Source organism: Panulirus ornatus, chromosome 12 (genome assembly GCF_036320965.1).
Source record: "Panulirus ornatus isolate Po-2019 chromosome 12, ASM3632096v1, whole genome shotgun sequence".
Classification (NCBI taxonomy): Eukaryota; Metazoa; Arthropoda; class Malacostraca; order Decapoda; family Palinuridae; genus Panulirus; species Panulirus ornatus.
In genome coordinates this window covers 26,862,186-26,887,606 of record NC_092235.1, presented here as the reverse complement: position 1 = coordinate 26,887,606, position 25,421 = coordinate 26,862,186, and the positions used below count along the sequence as shown (strand labels likewise).

The following is a 25,421-nucleotide window of genomic DNA, read 5'->3' as shown; positions in this document are numbered from 1 at the left end:
TTTATTGTGCATAATTTTTTGAGTGTATGGACATTGATGATAGCAGTCACATAGGGCAATAAGCAGAAGGGGGAAGATGGGTTCATTTGGAGGGCATTAGGGTATGTAACTGATTTAGCAAGTTCCCAGATGCTTATGTTTTATATAATTACAGGAGTGGTTGAAGATGCCTGTCAGTGCTTGGGTTGTGACTGAGCCAAAGTATGTATTGATGAAGTTTGCTCTGTTGTCAGGGTTTGTTCCAGGGGAGTTTCAAAGTTTGTTTTTATTACTGTGTTGGGATTTTTAGTAGTATAGAAGGGTCAGTCAACACTTGTGTCAGGGTGCATTCAGTGTACGTTTTTCATGATTGTTTATGTCTGAGGTGTGGTTGGTTTCTTGTTGATTCTTGAGAAATGTTTCTTGTATATGATTTTATGTTGTTTGGTTTTGGTTTGAAGTACTTCATGTTTAGAGGCCAAGGTGATATGGGGTGTGAATTTTCTTTATTGTGTGCTAGAGTTGGCTTGCTTTTATCAGACTTTTCTCATACATGAATATCCTGTTATTTGCATAGTTTTTCTTGCTCAGCTCTTCAAAAAATTTTAATGAAAATATTTGTTCCAATTTTTTTTAAGTTTTTTACAGTTTTCACCACATAAAAGTAAAGCCTGTTCGAATTCTTTATCATATGAACCTTTGGTGCATTAGTTTGTTCTTCCAAGCAATGAAATGATTTTGATAAGGAATTTATATGGTTTATTTTTTTCTTTCTTTTTTTTTTTTGCTTTGTCGCTGTCTCCCGCGTTTGCGAGGTAGCGCTAGGAAACAGACGAAAGAAATGGCCCAACCCACCCCCATACACATGTATATACATACGTCCACACACGCAAATATACATACCTACACAGCTTTCCATGGTTTACCCCAGACGCTTCACATGCCCTGATTCAATCCACTGACAGCACATCAACCCCGGTATACCACATCGATCCAATTCACTCTATTCCTTGCCCTACTTTCACCCTCCTGCATGTTCAGGCCCCGATCACACAAAATCTTTTTCACTCCATCTTTCCACCTCCAATTTGGTCTCCCACTTCTCCTCGTTCCCTCCACCTCCGACACATATATCCTCTTGGTCAATCTTTCCTCACTCATTCTCTCCATGTGCCCAAACCATTTCAAAACACCCTCTCCTGCTCTCTCAACCACGCTCTTTTTATTTCCACACATCTCTCTTACCCTTATGTTACTTACTCGATCAAACCACCTCACACCACATATTGTCCTCAAACATCTCATTTCCAGCACATTCATCCTCCTGTGCACAACTCTATCCATAGCCCACGCCTCGCAACCATACAACATTGTTGGAACCACTATTCCTTCAAACATAGCCATTTTTGCTTTCCGAGATAATGTTCTCGACTTGCACACATTCTTCAAGGCTCCCAGGATTTTCGCCCCCTCCCCCACCCTATGATCCACTTCCGCTTCCATGGTTCCATCCGCTGCCAGATCCACTCCCAGATATCTAAAACACTTTACTTCCTCCAGTTTTTCTCCATTCAAACTTACCTCCCAATTGACTTGACCCTCAACCCTACTGTACCTAATTACCTTGCTCATATTCACATTTACTCTTAACTTTCTTCTTTCACACACTTTACCAAACTCAGTCACCAGCTTCTGCAGTTTCTCACATGAATCAGCCACCAGCGCTGTATCATCAGCGAACAACAACTGACTCACTTCCCAAGCTCTCATCCCCAACAGACTTCATACTTGCCCCTCTTTACAAAACTCTTGCATTCACCTCCCCAACAACCCCATCCATAAACAAATTAAACAACCATGGAGACATCACACACCCCTGCCGCAAACCTATATTCACTGAGAACCAATCACTTTCCTCTCTTCCTACACGTACACATGCCTTACATCCTCGCTAAAAACTTTTCACTGCTTCTAACAACTTGCCTCCCACACCATATATTCTTAATACCTTCCACAGAGCATCTCTATCAACTCTATCATATGCCTTCTCCAGATCCATAAATGCTACATACAAATCCATTTGCTTTTCTAAGTATTTCTCACATACATTCTTCAAAGCAAACACCTGATCCACACATCCTCTACCACTTCTGAAACCACACTGCTCTTCCCCAATCTGATGCTCTGTATATGCCTTCACCCTCTCAATCAATGCCCTCCCAATTTATATGTGCAATATAGAATTTGAGCAATTATGATGAAATTACATTTTATTTATTTTTTCTTTACAGTTTCATGGGGATGTTAAATGAATCTCCTGTATTGAGTTTAATATTCTCATTCATGACCTTCACCATCTTCATTGTGTTCCTCATCTGCCAGTTGGTTCAGGAACAAGAGTCTAGGAACAGGCAGGTAATACTTGTGACTTTATGAACACAACACTGGAGAGGCTTCTATGACTACTGATCCATGCACTTTTTTCACAATTGAAAAGGAACATTTTTTGTTCATAGTCTCACTTGCATTTTCAGTTATTGGTGAATTGAGAATAGTATGAGAAAGAAAAAAAAACTTATCACCAGACTCCACCTGCTAATGATTCACCACACGCATGAAGTCACTTGCAAGAAACCTTTTTTTCACTTCCTTCAAAATTCATAAATGCTTTCCATTCTTTTTTCTTCCTCCCATTCAAAGTCCTTTCAATATTTAAATTAAGGCACAGCCTTGATGTGGGCTTTTGTCTGTGACTGGAGACTTCAGTGTAAGGATGAAAGGGAAAAAAATCATATCAGTTGTTGGAAAGGAGTGTACTTCTGTTGAGGACTTTCTTGATCCATAGGAGCACACCTAATTGGAATGCAGTCTTGAAGCCACAGGAGCAACATAAAAGTGGTTCTGGGGTACTACAAAAACAATATTTCCAAAAGATTTGTAAGGAGCAAAGGTGGACTGCCCATGCAGAACTTCCTCAAGACACCATAATCCTTCCACTTTTTTTACTGTTTTATCCACCAGTACATTCCCTTTCACCTACACAGTCATTTTGTCTATCCTTTTGTATTACTTATAACCTTTGTTTTTATTAAAACTTGCATTAGCCCTAATAGCCTTTTGATTTTTCTTTTAACAAGTTTTTTTTAGTCTGCCACTTTATTTTGGATGCTTTCTCTTCAGATTTCCCCATTCCTCACTCTAAACTCTTGTCATATCAGAAAATCTATCTCATGTGCTTAAACCCAATTTGTCATTGTACTTTTAAAGACCCATGTCTCTCTAACGTATAGTATTGTGGGCTGCCTAACTTCCAGCAAACCTTGCCATAAGGTTTATGAATAAAGGATGTTTAATGACAAATTAGCCTAAGAAAGCCCAGGTTCATCAAGCAGTAGAATAGTTAATCTTTTTGTTGAGGATATTTCATTAAAATTCTAAGACAAGATGTTTAATCAAATTATAGTATAGCTACTTTATCAAAGGTGAGATGAAAATATAACAGATATTATACTTGGTTGGTCGGTAGAAAAATGGTAATTATATAGACTTTCTGCTAAAAGGTAGTGAGAGATCTGATGCTTAATTTCTTTCTCTCATGCTTGGAGATTATTGAAAGGTGATCTTGAGAAATGGCTTGAGGAAATTTGTGATAATTAGAATGAGAAAAGGGAAGTTCAATGAAAATGAATGCAGACATTAATGCTTAGAATTTGTCCAAGAAGTGAATTTGTATGCTTGATTGGTCATTGCTTCATCTCATATGTGGCTGTAACAGTACTTTCTATACTTCTCGAAAGCTCCAAGAAGTGATGGGTTTGCAGCTCTGGCTGGATCATCTAGTATGGTTATGCTACTCCCTGTTCCATGTCCTAATCATACTACTGTTAGTGGAACTTATTGTAACACTTGGGGGTCTCCAGCCAAAGGTCAGCTATGGGGTCCTCTTCATGTTTCTCTTCTGCTATGGGCTCAGCATTATCTCATTTTGGTGAGTGGTGTTAATTATTTATAGAATTTACAATGCACCTCATGTATTTCTTTATCAAAAGTATTGTTTACCATTTTATAGAAAGGTATTCATTCCAGAATCTTGCATGATTGAAATTAACCATGGAATGCAATAATGATGCTGGTGTAATTAAATGTTTTCTGATGTTTTATACACTTTTTACCTGATGTGAATGGGATTGAAGATAGATAAACAGGTTGAATGAAGAAATTAGTATGATAAAATATGTGGTAAAAAAAGACTTGTCATTATGACAGAGAACATAGCACATGATATGAGTTCAGTAAGAAAGGCTTGAAGAAAAAAATCTGGACAAAACTTTGTCTACTGAAACATTAAAGAACAGAGAAGAAAAACTCATCTGTTTTAATTTAATGAAGTTTGTATCATATTTATAATAGTTGAAGGTTATTTTTTTTTTATCATACTTTGTCGCTGTCTCCCGCGTTTGCGAGGTAGCGCAAGGAAACAGACGAAAGAAATGGCCCAACCCCCCCCTACACATGTATATACATACGTCCACACACGCAAATATACATACCTACACAGCTTTCCATGGTTTACCCCAGACGCTTCACATGCCTTGATTTAATCCACTGACAGCACGTCAACCCCGGTATACCACATCGCTCCAATTCACTCTATTCCTTGCCCTCCTTTCACCCTCCTGCATGTTCAGGCCCCGATCACACAAAATCTTTTTCACTCCATCTTTCCACCTCCAATTTGGTCTCCCTCTTCTCCTCGTTCCCTCCACCTCCGACACATATATCCTCTTGGTCAATCTTTCCTCACTCATTCTCTCCATGTGCCCAAACCACTTCAAAACACCCTCTTCTGCTCTCTCAACCACGCTCTTTTTATTTCCACACATCTCTCTTACCCTTATGTTACTCACTCGATCAAACCACCTCACACCACACATTGTCCTCAAACATCTCATTTCCAGCACATCCATCCTCCTGCGCACAACTCTATCCTTAGCCCATGCCTCGCAACCATACAACATTGTTGGAACCACTATTCCTTCAAACATACCCATTTTTGCTTTCCGAGATAATGTTCTCGACTTCCACACATTCTTCAAGGCCCCCAGAATTTTCGCCCCCTCCCCCACCCTATGATCCACTTCCGCTTCCATGGTTCCATCCGCTGCCAGATCCACTCCCAGATATCTAAAACACTTCACTTCCTCCAGTTTTTCTCCATTCAAACTCACCTCCCAGTTGACTTGACCCTCAACCCTACTGTACCTAATAACCTTGCTCTTATTCACATTTACTCTTAACTTTCTTCTTCCACACACTTTACCAAACTCAGTCACCAGCTTCTGCAGTTTCTCACATGAATCAGCCACCAGCGCTGTATCATCAGCGAACAACAACTGACTCACTTCCCAAGCTCTCTCATCCCCAACAGACTTCATACTCATAGTTGAAGGTATAGAACCATTATCAGTAATGACAATATCATATAGATCAAATAATTTATGTAAAAATGTAATGATAAGTAGTCACAATAAACTGTTACTTCCTTTTGTAATTATCAAAGAAATCTTGTTGTTAGTATGAATGTATGCTTTGTGATTATAGTCTCCACCAGGGTTTCTTGTTATTATAATTGACTTGTTTCCTCTCTTCCTACACGTACACATGCCTTACATCCTCAATAAAAACTTTTCACCGTTTCTAACAACTTGCCTCCCACACCATATAGATTATTATTATTATTATTATTATTATTATCATTATTTTTTTTTCCCAAAAGAAGGAACAGAGGGGGCCAGGTGAGGATATTCCAAAAAAGGCCCAGTCCTCTGTTCTTAACGCTACCTCGCTAACGCGGGAAATGGCGAATAGTTTGAAATCATCATTATTATTATTACACATTTTTGTCGTACTTATTTGCTATTTCTTGCGTTACTGAGGTAGTGTTAAGAACAGAGGACTGAGCCTAAGAGGGAAAATCCTCACTTGGCCCCCTTCTCTGTGCCTTCTTTTGGAAAAGTAAAAACTGGAGGGGAGGATTTCCAGCTCCCCTCTTCCTCCCTTTAGTCACCTTTTGACACAGTTTGGGAGACTGTCAAGTGATTCTGAATACCTGAAAAGTGTTTATAGTTTTGATTAATCAGGACAAGAAATTTCAAGCAACACAATAATGAAATGGAACAAGTATACATAATATACTGTACAAATGGCTGTTTCTGATAAAACTCTGAGTATACCCTTTATGAATGAGAGAATGATTGAACTGGTGTTGTATTTTCTTCCAGTGGCTGACAAACATTTTGTATTTTTTAATTCTACTTACCGTGCCCCATAATTGAACCCATATTCATGTTCCTTTTATCAACAGCTACCTTGTATCTTGCCTAGTACCATCAACTGTGCTGGCAGTATTTGTGGGAGTGATGAGCTTGTTGGTGTGTAATGTACCATTCCTCTCGGTCTCAGTGGTACAAACCAAGACACCATTCTCCATCATCATCCTGACCGTGGGTATTACACCAAAATTTTACAGCTTCATTTTATGTAAGATTATAATTGATTATTCAGAAGTTACAGTTATAAAGTATACCTACAAAAAGCAATGCTCCATTATGTGTTTATGTATGAACACATACAAATGGTTAATCTAAAGACAGACTTATTAATCTCAACTGCGTAGTGATTAGCGTTTTAAATCATGAACCACACTGGCCCATATGCGAGTCAAGGACAGAATAGTTGGCTCTCAGCCAACTTAGCTACTCTCACCCCTGTGGGATTGTTCAGCAAATGAAAATGAATACCAGTTCAAAGGTGTACCAGAAGGACCACACTTCCAAAGCTCATCCAAAACTCTCACACTACAATGGAGTTCCTCAGGGAGTTGTTCCCTTTCCAAACCTCTTCAGTCATTTTTTATTTGATTTTCCTCAATACACACACACAAAAAAAAAAAAAAAGATAAAAAGTATAAATCTCCTCATGTATGCAAATGACTCGAGTTGCATCTCATCACCCCAACACTGCAAAAGCAGCATTAAACATGCAGCACTACATCATGCAATTAGAACTGTATGCTCAAAACAGAATGTTTGCATCCCTGCTTTAATCCTCTTTCACCCTTTTACCCTCTGACAGGCAATGTGCACCACCACATTTCCGTGGTTGATCAGTCACTCTCACTCAACAAAACATCAACCACACTAGGTGTCACATAGAACACACACATAACATTCAGTTCTCACACCACAAACATCAACTCAAAGGCCATAAAGAAACTAGATGCTCTCTAAACAGTTACCTGCACCTGTTTTGGACAGAAGGATGATTCCCACAGTATGCTTTACAAACAGTTAATCTACTTCATTCTTATCTATGCCCCAACTACCAGATCACCTACTCTTTCAGAAGCAAAGATAAAACTACAAGCCACATAAATCAGAACAATCACTGGCTACATAACTGCTACAAATATTCAACGTCTTTAGCCAGCTTTTCCATTACTTCCTGGGATAGCAAGGTAGCTTCAGGAACAGAGAACTGGGCCTTAGAGGAAAAATTCTCACCTGGCTCCCTCCTCTGCTCCTTCTTTGGGTAAGTAATAACACAGATGGGGAGGATTTTCAGTGGATTTTCAGCCTATGACTCCCACCCCTGTTAATTCCCTTCTGCAATAGGCAGGAGAGACATGGGTAGTATTTTTTCTCTCGTATCCCATGAGATGATGAAACATGAAATAGAAATACTTCCAGTTCAGTTTCACCATATAATGTTTTACAACTAATTCTGTGCAGTGGCACTAACCCCTTTCCATTCATGCCACTTCATAACCATCTACCGAACTTCACACAGAAATGGTGAGTTCACTCAAGCTTTGCACCACAGCTGCCTGCACACACACACAAACACACACACACACACACTTAAAGCACAAAGCAAAGCACACATTGCATTAAAAAGTCTTATTGGCTTTAACAAACTCATCAGAACCTACACTACCCATTAAATTCTGAGTCACATTTTCTTTTATGCACTCTGGACACTATCAATCTCTTCAACATATAGTCATTAATTCAACTGTCACAGAACCCCTTTTGCCTGAGATCCAACATCCACATTGAAGATACCAAACATTTTATTTCGAGCTGCCCTGCATTCATCTTGCCAAGACAAATACACAATTTCACCACTCTTCTTGACCCATGGTCCCACCAGTGAACATGACTGATCTTGACCACGGTGGAAGCCCAGTTGAAGGGGTCTAAGAGCATGATTAATTAAGTTCCTCTCCGTGGCCCAGGTGTATATTAAGCTTTCTGCTTAATATACACCAGGATTGCTAGGACTAAATCCACAGACACAAATTTCCTCTTCATCGTGCAATTCATATGATTCTTGTACTTAAATCACAAATTTTCTCCATCCTAGGGGATTGGGAAGTAAAAAAAAAAAAAATCCATATATCTCATCTGCAATGTAGGTGACCTTCAGATATGGGAATGGGGCAGGGGCTAGAAATCTTCCCCTTTTTGTATTATCATTTTCCTAAGATCTTGTTATTGTCCCTTTCCAGACTGTGTTGTTGAAATTTTTGTTAAGACTTTCTTTTATATTTGTTTGACTCACAGAAATAAGGCTGAAGGAGACTGGGAATGAGGGAGAAAGAATACTGCTCATGTATCTCCTGTATGTTGTACAATGCAAGTAAGAGGGGCAAAAGGTAGTGGGTAGGGGGACTGGAAATCTTATTTTTTATGTATAACTTTCCAAAAGAAGGAATTAGGAAGGAATCAGGCAAAGATTTTTTTCTCATGGGCTCAGTATTTATTCCTGGTTCTACCTTACTTACGTGGGAAGTAGCGAGCACACACTAAAGAAAAGAGAAAGAAATGCAAAAGGTCCCCTTATGAGCAAATAAGCCTGGGGAAGCAGTGAGAGATACAAATCAAAAACATATGATAACTAATAAGCTCTGAAGAATATTATGGATTTTAAGAATGTATGTGGGACCATTAGAGGAAACTGTGAATCTGGCTTGAGTAAAAAACATAAATAATGATTTTTTCTTCTCCCATACTCACATAGTATTGCTTTCAAAGTGAGCAAATTAGCTAAAGCCAGTTGCTGTATGGGTTTCGTTTTAATGTCTAGGATATGTTTTTATTTTTTAGTAGCAGTTGAAGTGTTGTATACTTACAGTGCCTGCTGCCTCCTTCAGCCTTTGGGTTTGGATTCCGAATTTTATGCCAGTATGAACTACTTCATGAGGGTGCCAACTACAACAATCTTTGGATATCACCTGTTAGAGGTGAGGGAATTGTTTTTAAGGATCTATCCAGGTATTTCAGAGGAAGTGAGATACTCCTTTAGTCTTGTGATTATTTTCTTATGAATGAAAATGGATTAGCATAAGGAAAGTTAGCCATATAGAAACATGGGAAGTTTAGTACAATGACAGCAATATATTTTAGGTCAAATTAAGCATCTGTCTGTCTATCCTTCAATCTCTCCTTGTCATATGTAATGCTTGACAACACTTAACTCACACAGCTCATTCTTCATAACTCTAGTTTTTCCTGCATTAAACACTATGTTATAGCCCTGTCTTTTGGCAAAATGGTAGGAGCTGTAGATAGAAGTAGTAGGTTGGAACATTTAGGCTGGGCATTAGCTAGAAGTAGTTATTAGGAGCATTAAATAGAAGTAGTCAGAAGGAATATTAGGTAGGAGCCTCCGCAAACAATATGCTGGATTTGCCCACTGCCAGTGGCCTGTTAAGGATGAGGCACTAAAGACTAAGAGGTGGCACTAGAGTTCACTTGTTATGGTGACTCTAATGCCATGGCCACCTCTTTGAAGGAGTTCTAATTGGAACAGGCACCAGAGATATAGATAGATAGATGAGTGCACCTATTTGCTTCTAATTGGCTCCCTTCTCACTCACATTTCCCATCTATTATTCCACTTTGCATAAGCACTACCCTGTTCCAAGAAAAGCATTCAATCAGCTAATAAGACAGCAACCAGTAATAAGATCAGGAAGCCCCTAATAGGACCATTTAATGCTCAAATTCCACAGTAAATCATGGATGACATTGCAACATTTCTCAAAAACGAAACCTATCAGATGATACTGTAGTAGTAGTATTTCCATTAATTGACTTAATGAGACATTAGTAAACTTGTAATGAACCTATTAATAACTAAAGGTTTATTGAAAACTTAATGAGAAATTAAACAGATATGAATCTGAAATTTCAAATTCTTCTCACTCTGTAGTCTGAAATCAAACAAGTAATAAATATGCACATCATGTTAGTAAAAGTTTTGACAATGGAAAAAAAAAATATGTAGAATAGTAATGTTACGGGGCTAGAAAATTCAAATATCATTAATGTTGATAAGCGTACCAACCTAGCAAACAAAATAGTATAATTGATTGGTCAGTTTTTATGTTAAAAGATGATATAGGTTAAAACAAGACTTACTATCTCTCTCATCTAAGGTCACTGAACTCTAGCTCTGTCCAGTATCTTTCTATAGAGACTGTCAGGTTACTCACCCACCTTGTCTTGGGTAGTTATCCCATTCTGATTCAGATCACTGTTCAACATTATTTGAGATAACCATACTAAACTGCCTCATATTTTTGAAGACCTTCTCAGTTAGCAGTCCCAGGTATTCCCTGTTACAGATTCCAAGTATTACAGAACTCTTCCAGATTGTTCTTCATAATTGCCCTACTCTCTACTGGGAGCTTATTTCATGCTATGTTGATTAGAATTTTAAAAGTCACCATCTTAGTGTCACTTAGGAATATCATTGATTTCATTTTGATAGGTATAAGTGTATACCATGTTTATAGACCAGAGGAGTTTGGTTTGGAGCTTTTATAAGGAAATGTTTAAGGTTAATTGATGTAAATGTATGTGAAACACTGGTAGAAGTGAGCAGAACTTAGGTAAACTTTACTTTACATCTCCAAGAAGCAGTTACGGTAAAAAATTCAACAACTTTGTTGTTTGCAGTAGAGCATGCCATATAGTCCAAATATTTTCTGCTTGTGGTTACTGGCATTTTGTGAGTTTGCTGTAAATAAGCACATGAAACAGCTGGGAACTAGATGTAAATACAACCACAGCAATAATGTATTTTATCTTTTTTTTCATACATATTTGCCATTTTCCTTATGAGTGAGGTACCATCAAAAATGGATGACAGAATCTTAAGAGAGAATATAACATAAAAAGGAGATAGCTTTTGGTGGCAGAGGAAGTTAAGTGAGGTTTTCATGGGTTCTATAAGATAGCTTTTGGCTGGTAGGGGAAGTTAAGTGAGGTTTTCATGAGTTCTGTTGATTTCTACAAGTACTCACCTATTATTCAACCTGACATTTTCCTTGATCTCTTCTCTTACCTTATTTGTTATCATTGAAATAATATGTTGTAAATCACACACCCATGGTCTCATTTTACTCTATTTATAGTTACTGTCAATGTAAAACAAAATCAAATCAGTGAAATTTCAAAGTGACTGAGATGTTACCTGTAAAATCCTTAATGACCCATATTGTCTCAAGTAATTACCTCTGCTTGAGCGAACGGTCCTCGACTCATTGTAACATCTCTTGTACTTTTTGTCATAATTTGTCAGATAACTGTTTGACTGTATGATAATTATCCCAACTATATTAGGTAACACCCATACTCTCAGTTAAACATCCCAAATTGCCTTACACAGTTTCAAGTAACTTTCTGACAGTCTTTTGCAGCAATTCCATTTCCGTAATTTTCTGGCAGTCTTGTACAGCTACCTTAGACATATAATTATCTGACAGTCTGATGCAGCAACCATAGACATACATATGTCTCAGAGGTACATCTGAGTCTCATTTATTTTGTCCCAGACATATAGGTAACTACAGTACAGTGCCCCATGTAACTCTCTTAAATGATTATAAGTAACCTTTTTAGACTCTCATGGATAGATATACTATATTTTATCGGGTAATTCTCCCATTGTGTCTTACGTGATTTTCTTACATTGTGTCCAGTAGGTATCCTGGACTATCTCAGGTATGTGAGGTAATGAATTGTATCTAAGGTAATTGTCCTACTTTTTCTTGGGCAACTATCCTTGACTGTTTCAGGTAAGTATCCAACAGTGTTACAGGAAGTTACCAATTTGTTCCAGGTAGCTATCCCAGATTATTTTAGGTAAATTATGTTTGCCTTTTTACTGAAAATATGTAAAAGTTACAAAATTAAACTGTATGACTTATGAATAATAATCATCTCAGGTTCTGACATGACACTGGGCTTAGCCATCACCATGTTGCTGGTAGACTCTGTCATCTTCTTCTTCGCCTCTGTTATCATCCTCAATCTGAAGAATGGTAAGATATCATTGGTTTTATGTAACATTATCCCAAAACAGAAGTGTAGGTAGGGTGAGTTTGGGAATAAGTAATATAATTAAGAATGGAGGTGAAAAAGCAGTTAGAATCATTAACTAATGTGGCTATAAGGAAAAGTGGGCTTGTAGTTGAGGATGAGATCAAAGCATAAATTTAAGGTTCAGAAGTCTTTGTAGCTTGGTGTGATATTACAGCTGGATTTTGACGAACTGGGAAAATATTACATAATTCTTTGTCATTGAAAAGCAAGGAGGATTTGATAAAGGAAGATGGTGTGTAATCAGGATTATTTCTCATTTCTTAAGCAAGTGAGAAGAGTGTGTTAGGTAAAAGGAAGGTGTGTTTTGTAAATAGAAATTGTTATCGTGTAAACTTAATTTCTCTTTGGGCAAAAATGAGCCTCTTTCAGCTTCAGCCCAAATTATCACATGAGTATTTTCTCCGTAAATGCTGGAAACAGCAATCAAATATAAAGGAAAACTTTAATTCATGTTCTTATGATTTATTTCAAAACTGTAATAGTGCTGTATGCAAGACAGAAAATCAAGCTTACTGAAACATGATGCCAAGTGGCTGCTTTATTGTGGTAGCATTTGTCAACACATAGATGCTCAGAGTGCTCATTGTGTTATTGGGGCCTATAGATGATGGTGTGAAGGCTAGGAAAGGTATGTCTTCAGGTTCAATGTGAAATGATGAAGTGAGTTCTGTTCAGACACAAGTATAACTGGTAGAAGGATGGGATTCGTCTCGACCAGTTTGGCCAAGACAGTGGTTGGTCAGAGAATAATAAGACAGAGTAGAAAGTGATGCCCATCTGTTTTACTTCTGCCCTGTTCATCTTCAGAAAATTTATGCAGTCTTGTATGAGCCAGTCCAGCTTGGGGAGAAGTTGGTATTTGTCTCTTAGTTTGGATTGTTGTGTTCCACTTGGATGATCTGTTGGATGTAATAGTTTTCGTCAGTGCCTGCACATTATAATTAAGCATCTGTCTTTTGTTTTAGGATATTCTACCCTAGTTTCTCCTGCTTTTTCACTAAAGAAGTACTAGATACTTTACTAGTATGTTTTTCACAATGAGAAAACATGGTACACTGATAATCCATTGAACATGTAGTTAAATGAGCAGTTATGCAATATAGTCTCCTTGGATGATTGTGAACACAGAATGACATTAGGACAATGTGCCATGGAAAATTTGAATGGACCCTTTATATATATAAGGCTTCATTGTAAACCGACAAGAAATGGGATGTGAGAACCTCTCAGAACATACAAATCTTTAAATACTGGTGGATGCCTCTAGAACTTAACATAATTATTACTCCTCTAAATTATTCACATTTATTTGAAAACCTAAAGGAAGGAGTCAGGAAAAAGAATAATGTTTAAAGATATAATTGTAGTCTTTTTAGTGCAGTGTTTGTGCACAGCACTTCCACATATGGTCATTAACTTTACTTAATAATGTACCTTGAAAGACAATTTTTTTTTATCTTCTCTTCCAAAATGAATGTATGTGTCAGAAGACCCACAATTCCCTCATGAAATGCCCTTTGAATAGTCGGTAGGTAAGATCTTGCAGACATGGGAAGGCATACATATAGCTTGCCCCCATAAGAATTCCTTGGAACCACAGTTTATAGCAGTAATTACTTATCTCTAGACATTATATGGTTTTGTGACAATCTGGCCTAACGTGTCAGATTCCTTGGCATATGGAAATGGGAAACAAGAAAAGTTGTGAGTAGATAATTCATGAACTTATACGAGTTGTGATCAAGTTTATTGATCATTTGCCCTACTTTGTGCGTATGCCATATTGACTTGCAAACAGGCAAACCTCACTTCAGCTTACATCAATTATAAAGGTGTTCTTTGGTTTAAATTTCTTTTATATTTACAACTCTGAGTGGCTGATTCATGTGAGAAACTGCAGAAGCTGGTGACTGAGTTTGGTAAAGTGTGTGAAAGAAGAAAGTTAAGAGTAAATGTGAATAAGAGCAAGGTTATTAGGTACAGTAGGGTTGAGGGTCAAGTCAATTGGGAGGTGAGTTTGAATGGAGAAAAACTGGGGGAAGTGAAGTGTTTTAGATATCTGGGAGTGGATCTGGCAGCGGATGGAACCATGGAAGCAGAAGTGGATCATAGGGTGGGGGAGGGGGTGAAAATTCTGGGAGCCTTGAAGAATGTGTGGAAGTCAAGAACATTATCTCGGAAAGCAAAAATGGGTATGTTTGAAGGAATAGTGGTTCCAACAATGTTGTATGGTTGCGAGGCGTGGGCTATGGATAGAGTTGTGCGCAGGAGGATGGATGTGCTGGAAATGAGATGTTTGAGGACAATGTGTGGTGTGAGGTGGTTTGATCGAGTAAGTAATGTAAGGGTGAGAGAGATGTGTGGAAATAAAAAGAGCGTGGGTGAGAGAGCAGAAGAGGGTGTTTTGAAATGGTTTGGGCACATGGAGAGAATGAGTGAGGAAAGATTGACCAAGAGGATATATGTGTCGGAGGTGGAGGGAACGAGGAGAAGAGGGAGACCAAATTGGAGGTGGAAAGATGGAGTGAAAAAGATTTTGTGTGATCGGGGCCTGAACATGCAGGAGGGTGAAAGGAGGGCAAGGAATAGAGTGAATTGGAGCGATGTGGTATACCGGGGTTGACGTGCTGTCAGTGGATTGAATCAGGGCATGTGAAGCGTCTGGGGTAAAACATGGAAAGCTGTGTAGGTATGTATATTTGCGTGTGTGGACGTGTATGTATATACATGTGTAGGGGGGGTTGGGCCATTTCTTTCGTCTGTTTCCTTGCGCTACCTCGCAAACGCGAGAGACAGCGACAAAAAAAAAAAAAAAAAAAAAACTCTGAGTATGTCTAGATTGGCTGTAATCAGTTTTAACATCACACAGGGTCTAATTTTAAGTGAACATTTGCTCATTGGAAGGGCTTCCTTAGGGGCAATAATCACCCATTCTGAAATTTCTGTTTCATCTCCCATAGCCATAAAATCATGCACATTCATTCGTCAAGACAGAATATCTTCTCTGGAGGAAAAGAACTCTGTCTTGCTTCAGAGGAGGCTTCCTTTGTGTTTATTAATTTCATTATTTCAGTTCCAGTACTGAAGAGTTACTGTCTTTGCATTTTCAGCCATAAGTTAGTTTAAGGATGATGACCAGAATAACTGTAGTTATAATGTGATTTTTCCTCAGATGTTTCCCTGTATTTGTCAGTCTCCAGAACATCAGACTTGACCACTCGAGAGCCAGCGTTTCATGAACAGACTTCTCTCAAACATTCCAACGAATTTACCTTCAACATATTTCAGGGTATTACAGAATCTAAGGCATGATGATGAAACTTTTTAGTAGATATTTGTTACCTTAGCTAAGCATGATGTAAACAAAGTATTCCTTTGAACTAAGATTTCGTTAACTTGTGCCTTCCTTTCAGAACCTAGTGTAGACAAGTTTTACCAGATTCATCAGTATACCGAACTCAGTGACCAAGGATCATCATAAACCAGAACATTTGCTAAGACTTACAACAATCAAAGGCTTAAATTTGAATTTGATTGAATATTGCATTTTCAATACCCACTAATTTATTTATTTATTTATTTTTGTTGTTGATGTTTCTGTTAATGGAATATGTACCAGAATAATAATAATGAGTCTTGGTCTTTTTGAATATGGTATGTGCATAACTATGATTCTTGTAAACGTGTAACTCATCTTGTATACTAATACCTTTTGGCACCACTTGCTTCACTAACCACTACCTTCACCTGCCCAGCATGCCGCCATGTAACCATCATTCCTGACAACAAAGTGGCTCCAACTAAGGACTACATTGACAGCATGAAGAGTAAGATATATTATTTCATTTTCCTCTGTATTTTGGACTGTACTCTTGGTTAATGTTTTACTTTCATTTATAAAGATAAAAATAATTGTGTGCTCATGAGCCATTTAGAAGCATGTATTACTCGAGTTTTGTAATATATGTTAATAGTGGCAAAAATAGCAGAACTGCTACTCGACCAAAAACAGAGAAGTACCACTTAAAGCATTTCTTGGTACAATTATTGATGGACACTCAAATCTTAGATCATGAACAATTTAAGAATTACCCAACATATTTGAATTTGAAATGTTTCCCACTTACCAGTAGGTTGCCACATTCAGAATCTGGTTTAGACACATTAATCACATCACTGTTCACAAAAATAGATTAAGAAAAAAATATAACATGAGAGGGGCTTTCTTTAGATGGTCACACACAGTCTAGCACCAAGTGAAGGATATTCAAGAATTTGTTTGAAAACTTCCTATTCAGCCTGTGAAGATGATGTCATCCTACCCTGTTAGAAATTTTCATATTCAACCCATTAAGATAATGTCATGCTGAAATTTTCATATTCAGCCCATTAAAATAATGTTAGGCAACCATTTCCATCATTGTTTCTCAGCTCAAAAGAAAATCAGATGTCAACAGCTTAACAGCAATGCTGAGTTCAGAAAATACTATATGTTGTCATGTATGTAATGATCACCAGTAGCTTGGAGCAAGAATATGAATTAATTAAGCAAGTATACACAAGAGAGTATAGATTAGGAAGCTTGAAAATTTATAAAAAGCAATGTGAGAAGAATTTAAGCAAAATGTGAAAAGTATTGAAGAACAGTCAACGAAATGAAAGAATGTTGTATACCATAAGTCTACTCTGTAAATATGGCTAGAACCTCTTACATAAAGTTTATTCCCTTGACTCCTTCCTTTGAGATGCATCCAAGAGTAACCATACTCAACAGATGTATGTCCCTTGCATAGCATCCTACAGTACATAAAGTTCATGTAGAAGTGCTTAAGATTTATCTGTGCCTGTCTATTAAGTATAAAGCATCATATGTTCCTACATGTATATATTCTCTCTCTAAACCTATCAATAACAGCTGCATTTTCTTCTCACTAGTCAAATTCATTTTTATAGAAGATGCTGTTCACATCTTGGATGTAGATCCAGGCTTGAAGCAGAGTTTGAAGAAAGGGTTAAGTATTACTGGGTTACGCAAGATCTACAAACACCAGGGGAAGTCCAAGGTAGCTGTTGACAGTTTCAACCTGGAGCTCTATGAAGGCCAGGTCCTTGCACTCCTTGGGCACAATGGTGCTGGAAAGACAACAATCATGTGAGTGCAGTTTAATTATCATGGTAGTAATAGAGCTCAATAATGCAGACAGTAATCTGTTTTCATTAAGGGTTGGGCAGTATAATACTTCCATGATTTGGCATATGAGATTTCTCATTTGTTTCTGGCTAAACATTAACTAATACATCTATCTGCTCTCTCAACCACACTCTTTTCATTACTACACATCTCTCTTACCCTATTATTACTTACTCGATCAAACCACCTCACACCACATCTCATTTCCAGCACATCCACCCTCCTCCGCACAACTCTATCCATAGCCCACGCCTCGCAACCATATAACATTGTTGGAACCACTATTCCTTCAAACATACCCATTTTTGCTTTCCGAGATAATGTTCTCGACTTCCACACATTCTTCAAGGCTCCCAGAATTTTCGCCTCCTCCCCCACCCTGTGAATCACTTCCACTTCCATGGTTCCATCCACTGCCAGATCCACTCCCAGATATCTAAAACACTTTATTTCCTCCACTTTTTCTCCATTCAAACTTACCTCCCTATTGACTTGACCCTCAACCCTACTGTACCTAATAACCTTGCTCTTATTCACATTTACTCTTAACTTTCTTCTTTCACACACTTTACCAAACTCAGTCACCAGCTTCTGCAATATCTCACATGAATCAGCCAATGTAATGCAAATGTAAGGTCAGATTCTAAAGATATATTTTTTTGCAAATGTAAGGAGGTCAGACATCATTTTTTCTCACTTGACATAAAGAATCCTTCAAAATCACCGTCTTGTTCATCATCAACACTGAGCATAGTTGCAGGCCAGAGGTTATGCCAGACATGTACAACTGTCTCTTTAGTCACTGTGTTCCAAGCATTGGCAGCAGCTTATATGGCTTCCTTCATGCTAAATGTCAAGTCTCCACTAAAAAAGTTTCGTATTTTGGAGCATTTTAGATTTTCAGGTTAGGGATGCTCAACTTGTACTTCATAATTATAACTATATTTATTGGCAGCTTTGATATTAAGTATGAATTATGATTGTACCTTTGTGGCTGGTTGATATTTCAATTAAATAACAGTAACAGTCCATGATTCTGTGATATCACAATTTTCTTTATTAATTTGTCAAAGGATTACCTCTGACAAATCTTTAAGATATTGTTAATGCATTTTCTAACTTCTCACACATCAGCTCAATGTTAACGAAAGAGCTGAAGCCTACTGCTGGCAACATCCAGGTTTACAACCATGATATCTGCAGTGCATGGGACAAAGCACGGAAGCTCATTGGGTTGTGTCCCCAGCAAGCAGTGCTTTTCCCTCTTCTGACAGTGCAAGAGACACTGCTCTATTATGCCATCCTAAAGGAATCTACACCAGACACAGAACAAACATACATCAACACGTGAGTATATGAAAAAAGTGTATGCCTGATTATTTACCATTGTATGTGATTACATAGTTTTTGATAACCTGTTTATGCATGCAGGGAGAGAGTTTTATAGTAATGGATCTCTGTATCTGCCATTAGTTTTTTAACCCTTTACTGCTTTCTGCATTTTCTGATTTTTCACATGATTGTTCCATATGGGTGCTTAATGTTTCTGAATTGGTTATTATAAGGACAGAGTCGTATACTGTGTTGCCTCATTTTTTATCATATGTACATAAAATCCTCTTTTGGGGATAGGGGAGAAAGAATACTTCCCACGTATTCCCTGCGTGTCATAGAAGGCGACTAAAAGGGGAGGGAGCGGGGGGCTGGAAATCCTCCCCTCTCGTTTTTTTTTTTTTTTTTTTTTTTTCCAAAAGAAGGAACAGAGAATTCGGCCAGGTGAGGGTATTCCCTCAAAGGCCCAGTCCTCTGTTCTTAACGCTACCTCGCTAATGCGGGAAATGGCAAATAGTTTGAAAGAGACATAATACACATTAATTCTTTCTTTTAGTGCATTGTTCCTGGCTTTGAAGTGATGAAAGGAGCCTAGAAAAGTTCATCTCTCATTAATCCACAAATATAATACTATTATTTTTTTCTCTTAAGATTTTTCTATCTTCATCTGAAGTACAAAAATGTGGTTTCACTCTTCTTAAATCCACCTTGTTCACTATCTGCAGGGGATTTGTTAAGAATTTTAATGTGATAATTCACAATAATTGAGTGAGTGGAACATGGACACATTGACATTTGTATGGATATATGTCTGTTTCCATATCTGATATCTTCTCTTAAATTGTACAGTAAATATACAATAAAACAGATTATTCTGACTAAGTTTTTGGACAGTAAAATCTTATTATAGTGTAATAGATTTTAAATGAAGCATTAGTGTAAGTTTTCATATATTTAATGCTTGATACAAGAAGTATTAACTGAATGTAATATATCAAGTTATTGATTGGAGAAGTTTATGTTAGAAGAACATGAGGTAAAATACTCATCTCTCTATAATACAGAGTGCTAGTCAACATGGGGCTCTTCAACCACCAGAACAATCTTGTACACCAGCTCTCAGAGGGAATGCGCCGAAGATTGTGTATGGCCATAGCGTTTATTGGTAACTCCAAACTTATAATCCTTGATGAGCCTACATCAGGTGTTGACCCAGCAGCACGAACTGCAATGTGGGAGGTAAAGATATTTGAAAAGCATAAATAGCTAAGTTTTTTCTGGTAGTATTAGACAACTCATGAATAAATTACTAACTATAGTAAAGTCTTGTGTCTACCGGCTATAGTTCTATCCCTGACTAAAACTTCAGTATTAGTACTCAATTAACAATTTATGAACTTGTTAGATATGTCTTCTGTTATATAATTTCAGTGCATTCTAAACTGTTTTCATCAAAAAGTAGCTGATCAGAAAGTAACTGGAAATACATGTCAAAAGTACCTTTTTAAGCTTGGTAAAAGTATATCAGGTCAGTCCTCAGGCTGCTGGTATTGAGGATTTATATGAATGATCTTGCAGAGGGCTTTGATACAGATTCAAATCCTGAGGTGCATAGAGGTGGATGGTGTATGTTAATGACAGCCCTGTTGGACTGGACTCATAATTGGATGTGCAATTGATGACAGGGTCATGAGAGAAGTAGAAAATTATGAGTACATAAACTTACAAGGGGATTTAGGCTGACTCCAAAGTTCGTCTGGTAAATGGGTGATGGAATTGAACCCATGCATGTGCGTAGTAAGTATGGAAGGAACATACTGAAAGAAGGTCTCTGCAAGATTATTAATTTCTAGGAAACAAGCTTCAGGAATTGGTTTGTGAAAGAGGCTTAGGAGATTAATTAAGGAGGCAAACTCTGTGTTGGCTGTATGAGGATTGCATTTAAATACATGGATAAGGACATGTTTTATAAACTCATCACAATGTACATTAGATCAAAATTTGAATATTCTTCTCAAGTCTGGCCCCCATTAGCACATACATTCAACTGAGAGAGTCAGGAGAAGAGCAGCTAAGATGGTACTTGAAATAAGAGACCTGGGCTTCAGCAAGCTTCTTAGGTCTTCAAATATACTGACAATGGAGGAGAGAAGAGTTAGACCAACTTACAGACTTCAAGTTTTTTAAGTCAGTCGGATGATGTTGACAGTGAACTGTTCTTCATATTATACAGTGACACAGGAACCAGGTGACATAAAGTACTCTTTTAGTGTAAGACTGATGGAAGGTTAGCATTAAACTAAGAGATGACACTATAAATTCTGGCAGTGTACAAATATCTAAAAAGCTAACTGATGGTAGAAGAGTTAAGAGATGGTGCCCCATGAATGTAGAACTCTCTATACAGTACAGATAGATAATTACACTTAGTGAGAGGTTAGAGGCACAATTTTCTCCATAGTGATTACAACCTTTAACTTTTTAAACTAGTTTGATGATAGTGATGAAAAGATAGAACAAACTAAAGGTTATTGTTTGGTACTAATTAGAAAAGATGTAAAGAAATACTTTTATTGTATAAAAGTGGTGGAGTTACAAAACTGTGAATGGCATACAAACATTTAAAAAGTTTTATGATATTGAAAGATCAAGAGCTGGAGTCCCAAAATTGTAGAATTCCTGCTTTGCTATGCTTAAAACAGGTAATTACACATGATGGTTAGTATTAGTCCCACAAACCTAATGGGCCTACAATAGGTTCATATTCCAAGGATGGCATCCAGTTCAGCCAACCCAGCTGTCCATTTCCTCTTTTGGGGCTGGTCAGTGAATGAGTATCTAGTATAGGCTGGGATGTTTATGTATGTGCATAAACATCAGGTTAAAACAAGGTTTATGTTGGCACCATAATTTTTTGTGTGAGAGTTTCTCCCTTTAACATACAAACAGTATGCAATGTACGAATAGTAATCACTCGCATACATCTAAGAAAAGACAACATGGTTTGAGAGAAAGGTCATATGTAATGAAACTCTTAGATTTCTGTGTCAGCTATATTTCAGACAAAAGAAAAGGCTGGTTGGATTGTTTGTATCTGGACTGCCAGAAAGCGTATGAAATTGTTCCCCATCAGAGATGATTAATCAACTAGATCACCAGCCAGGAATAAGGGGAAGACTCCCTCAGTGGATAGAAGATTATTGTAGTGGAAGAGAACAAAGTATACATGTCAGATTACCAGTGAATTGGCACATGGTTGTTCTTGATTTATGTAAATGAATTGCCAAAAGGTATGGATTCTTACCTGAATATCTTTGCTGATGACACAAAGGTCAAGAGGGAAGTGAAAACAGAGGAGGATTGGATCAACCTAGAAACCTTTGAAATATTCAGTGAGCTGTTCACATAATACATAAGGCCAAAACTAGAATACACTTTTCAAGTCTGATCACTGCACCTAAAGAAGCACGAAAAACTATTACAGAAGCTTAAGGGAAACAAATGTGATATCTGAATTAAGAGAGCAAAGTTACATGGAATGGCTGGAAGCCTTAAGTTTGCCCACCAAGGTAAAGAGAAAAGTCGGGGTTGGCCTGATGACAGCCAGGTTTATGATATAGATACTTAACATTTCTTCAAAAGATAGATAGAGGAACTAAAAGATATAGTGTAAAATTAAGAGACATGTTAAAAAAGATTTAAAGAAGTACTATACCTTTGTAGTACAGTGTAAGAATAGTGATGGAATGAAAGAAACCGGATACGTACGTGATAAATCCAGAGAGAATACAGAAGTTTAAAAGGTTTTCTGATAATGAATGTTCAAGAGATGGTACCCATGAGTATAAAACTCCCTCCTCATACAGTATTAATGGGTAATTACACACACACACACACATTTAAACTCTCATTTAGGAAATTTTGCATGGATAAGTTATTCTATTTTGTATAGATGGACAACTGTTGAGGTATTTTTCCTTCACAAATTAATGGGTATATATTTACCAGGTTATCAGCCGCTCTCGTCCTGGACGTACCATCCTGCTCACCACTCACCATCTTGATGAGGCAGAAACTCTGGCTGACCGTGTGGCCATCATACACAAGGTAACAGTATCATGTGTACATCATAAAGTCCTCCAAATTAGCGGAGATACATCTGTCTTTCATTGCCTGAGGGAGAAAAATTGGTTGCAAAGCTTAAAACAATAACAGCACTTAATTTAGCTGACATTGCTAAAGGGAATGATGTAATTACTCTGAATTGTTGTCTCCCATAATCATTGTGGACTCATGTTTGAGTGTCTGTTTCATATATTACACAGAAATACAGGATGTCTCAGAAAATTAAAGTTAACTTTTCATGGCATCAGTCCTAAATCTTGCAGTATGCTCTTTGAGCTGGAGAATTTAAAGTACATGTGTGGTGGGGTGGCAACAGGAATGCTGAGACTGTACTCTTTTGTCCTTTAGAAATGATGCAGCCTTGTTGAAAAAACTTCTTGCTCTCCGTATAATCACTGACAGGAGGAGTCTAGTAGTTCGCTTTATGTTTCATTCCAGGGAAGACTTTTGTGTGTTGGCTCCCCTCTGGCTCTCAAATCAGAGTATGGGTTAGGCTACAGCCTGACTGTAAGCCAAAGACCTCAGTATTATGAACATCTCATATGTGGGAGTGATGGACAGCCTGTGTCAAACGTTGCAGATGAGAAGGGTAGCAAACCGCTGCCTGGTGATGATACCTTCATTGGTAAGTAAAAAAAAAAAATTGTGTTGTTATGGTAGCAGTATTGAAACAGCCTTTTTTGTGTAGATGGGAAGAGATGTTTATGCTCATGGAGGCCTACACCTTGATCTTTCTTTACTGTTAAGTAGACCTGTAAATGCTTGTGTACTGCTGGCATGTAGTTTCATCACTTAGTTTATTCAGAAAAAGAATTTACTGATAATGAAAAAACTTGAGTATACCTTATTCAGAAATAGACTTTACTGATAATGAAAAAACTTGAGTATACCCACACCTCTGGCAGTGCTGTCCTGTTGCCAACACTCACTCTATAGCTGCACAGCATAGCAGCTGTTTGGATGACTGCTGATTACATTTATGTAGTCATATGAAAAAAATCATTCTTTTTCAGACAAAAGCTCATTTATTTTAAATAGATTTTTCATAACCCCCTTACACAGAGAGGGTGTTAGGTTATTGGCCTGCCACATTGAAAGGGTTATTCTTTTCATTATTACAGTTTTCACTTTACTTCTTATTCTAGCCATGATTGCATGCAGTAATATTGTCTTGTTGTATTTCAGTTGCCAATAAAGGGGCCATTTGGGAATTACTGACAAAATACGTGCCCAATGTGCGCCTTCTGGAAACGCTTAACAATGAAGTGACATACTCTCTTCCTCTTTATGACAGTCAGGGCATCAGTAACAGGTGAGGCAAAATTCATTTCACAGAAAACTGGAAAAAGTTTAAGGATTGTATAATACTGGCTTTGAGAACATTGCAGAAACCCCATTTAGAGTCATGGGGCATGAAGGTACAGTAAGGTTGAGGAGAAACAAAGGAGAATACATCATAAAAAGTATATAGTTTCCTGGAATGATAAAAGTTTACATTAGAAAAACAATTCTGTAGACACTAGTTACTAGTGTTGATGTTTTCAAGATTTTTTATGCTTGTCAAGGATGCTAGTGAAATGTCAGGCATTGTTTCTTTGGTTCTGTTCATCTAAGGATAATTACTGCTCTCGTACTACTTTTCTAGAAATATTTCCTTACTGATTTCATTTTTGTTTCTTTTACCACACAATTAAAGTCAGGTACTACGTGAATACTTTTTCTGTGCGAGGTGTTATATCTGGTATCACCCATTACCTAGTTCTGAAAAGTGAAAATGAGATCAAGTGTTCATGGTTTTTCTGCCTCTCTGATTCTGATATGCTTAATAACATTTGAAGTGTTTCTAGCCTATTTCTTTGCAATTATAATCCACCATTATTAGGACTTTTTGGCTGGTATGTTAGCATATCTTTTAAATCATCCAGACTGTGTCTTTATTATGCACTGGTTTATTATTCATCATATCTTTTGTTAGACTGTACACAATGAATATAATTTACACATATTTTTCTTACTTTAAGCACTCTTTTGTATCATAAATTTTCTCTATTTATTATTTGAAAGGCTTACCATATACTGGTAGTTCTGGAAACTGTTTCTTATGCTAGAAAGATCAAACCAAATTCTCGTTATCTTTTCTATCCATCCTTGCTCTCTTGTACCTTCCATAAAATGGGGTAGATTCTATTTGATAAGTTTTATCTCAACATCTTCATTAATATCTTCTTTGATATCTTATCTATGGTCTGTAAACTTCAGTTATTCACCATTTACTGCTATTCCATCAAGATTCATATATACTACCTTTAGCCACTCTCCCACTTCTTAATGTATTTTGTCTC

At 37.4% G+C, this 25,421-nt stretch overlaps 1 protein-coding gene across 1 annotated transcript in view; it reads left to right on the top strand.

Moving 5' to 3' along the window:
* Nucleotides 1-25,421, top strand: part of LOC139751921 (uncharacterized) — a 217,934-nt gene that overhangs the window by 152,897 nt on the left and 39,616 nt on the right. The window contains 12 exon segments of the mRNA XM_071667621.1: nucleotides 2,271-2,394; nucleotides 3,777-3,967; nucleotides 6,344-6,482; nucleotides 9,175-9,283; nucleotides 12,275-12,370; nucleotides 15,604-15,720; nucleotides 17,385-17,583; nucleotides 18,757-18,969; nucleotides 20,019-20,193; nucleotides 22,963-23,061; nucleotides 23,518-23,704; nucleotides 24,265-24,391. Coding sequence (XP_071523722.1) covers nucleotides 2,271-2,394; nucleotides 3,777-3,967; nucleotides 6,344-6,482; nucleotides 9,175-9,283; nucleotides 12,275-12,370; nucleotides 15,604-15,720; nucleotides 17,385-17,583; nucleotides 18,757-18,969; nucleotides 20,019-20,193; nucleotides 22,963-23,061; nucleotides 23,518-23,704; nucleotides 24,265-24,391 — 1,776 coding nt within the window.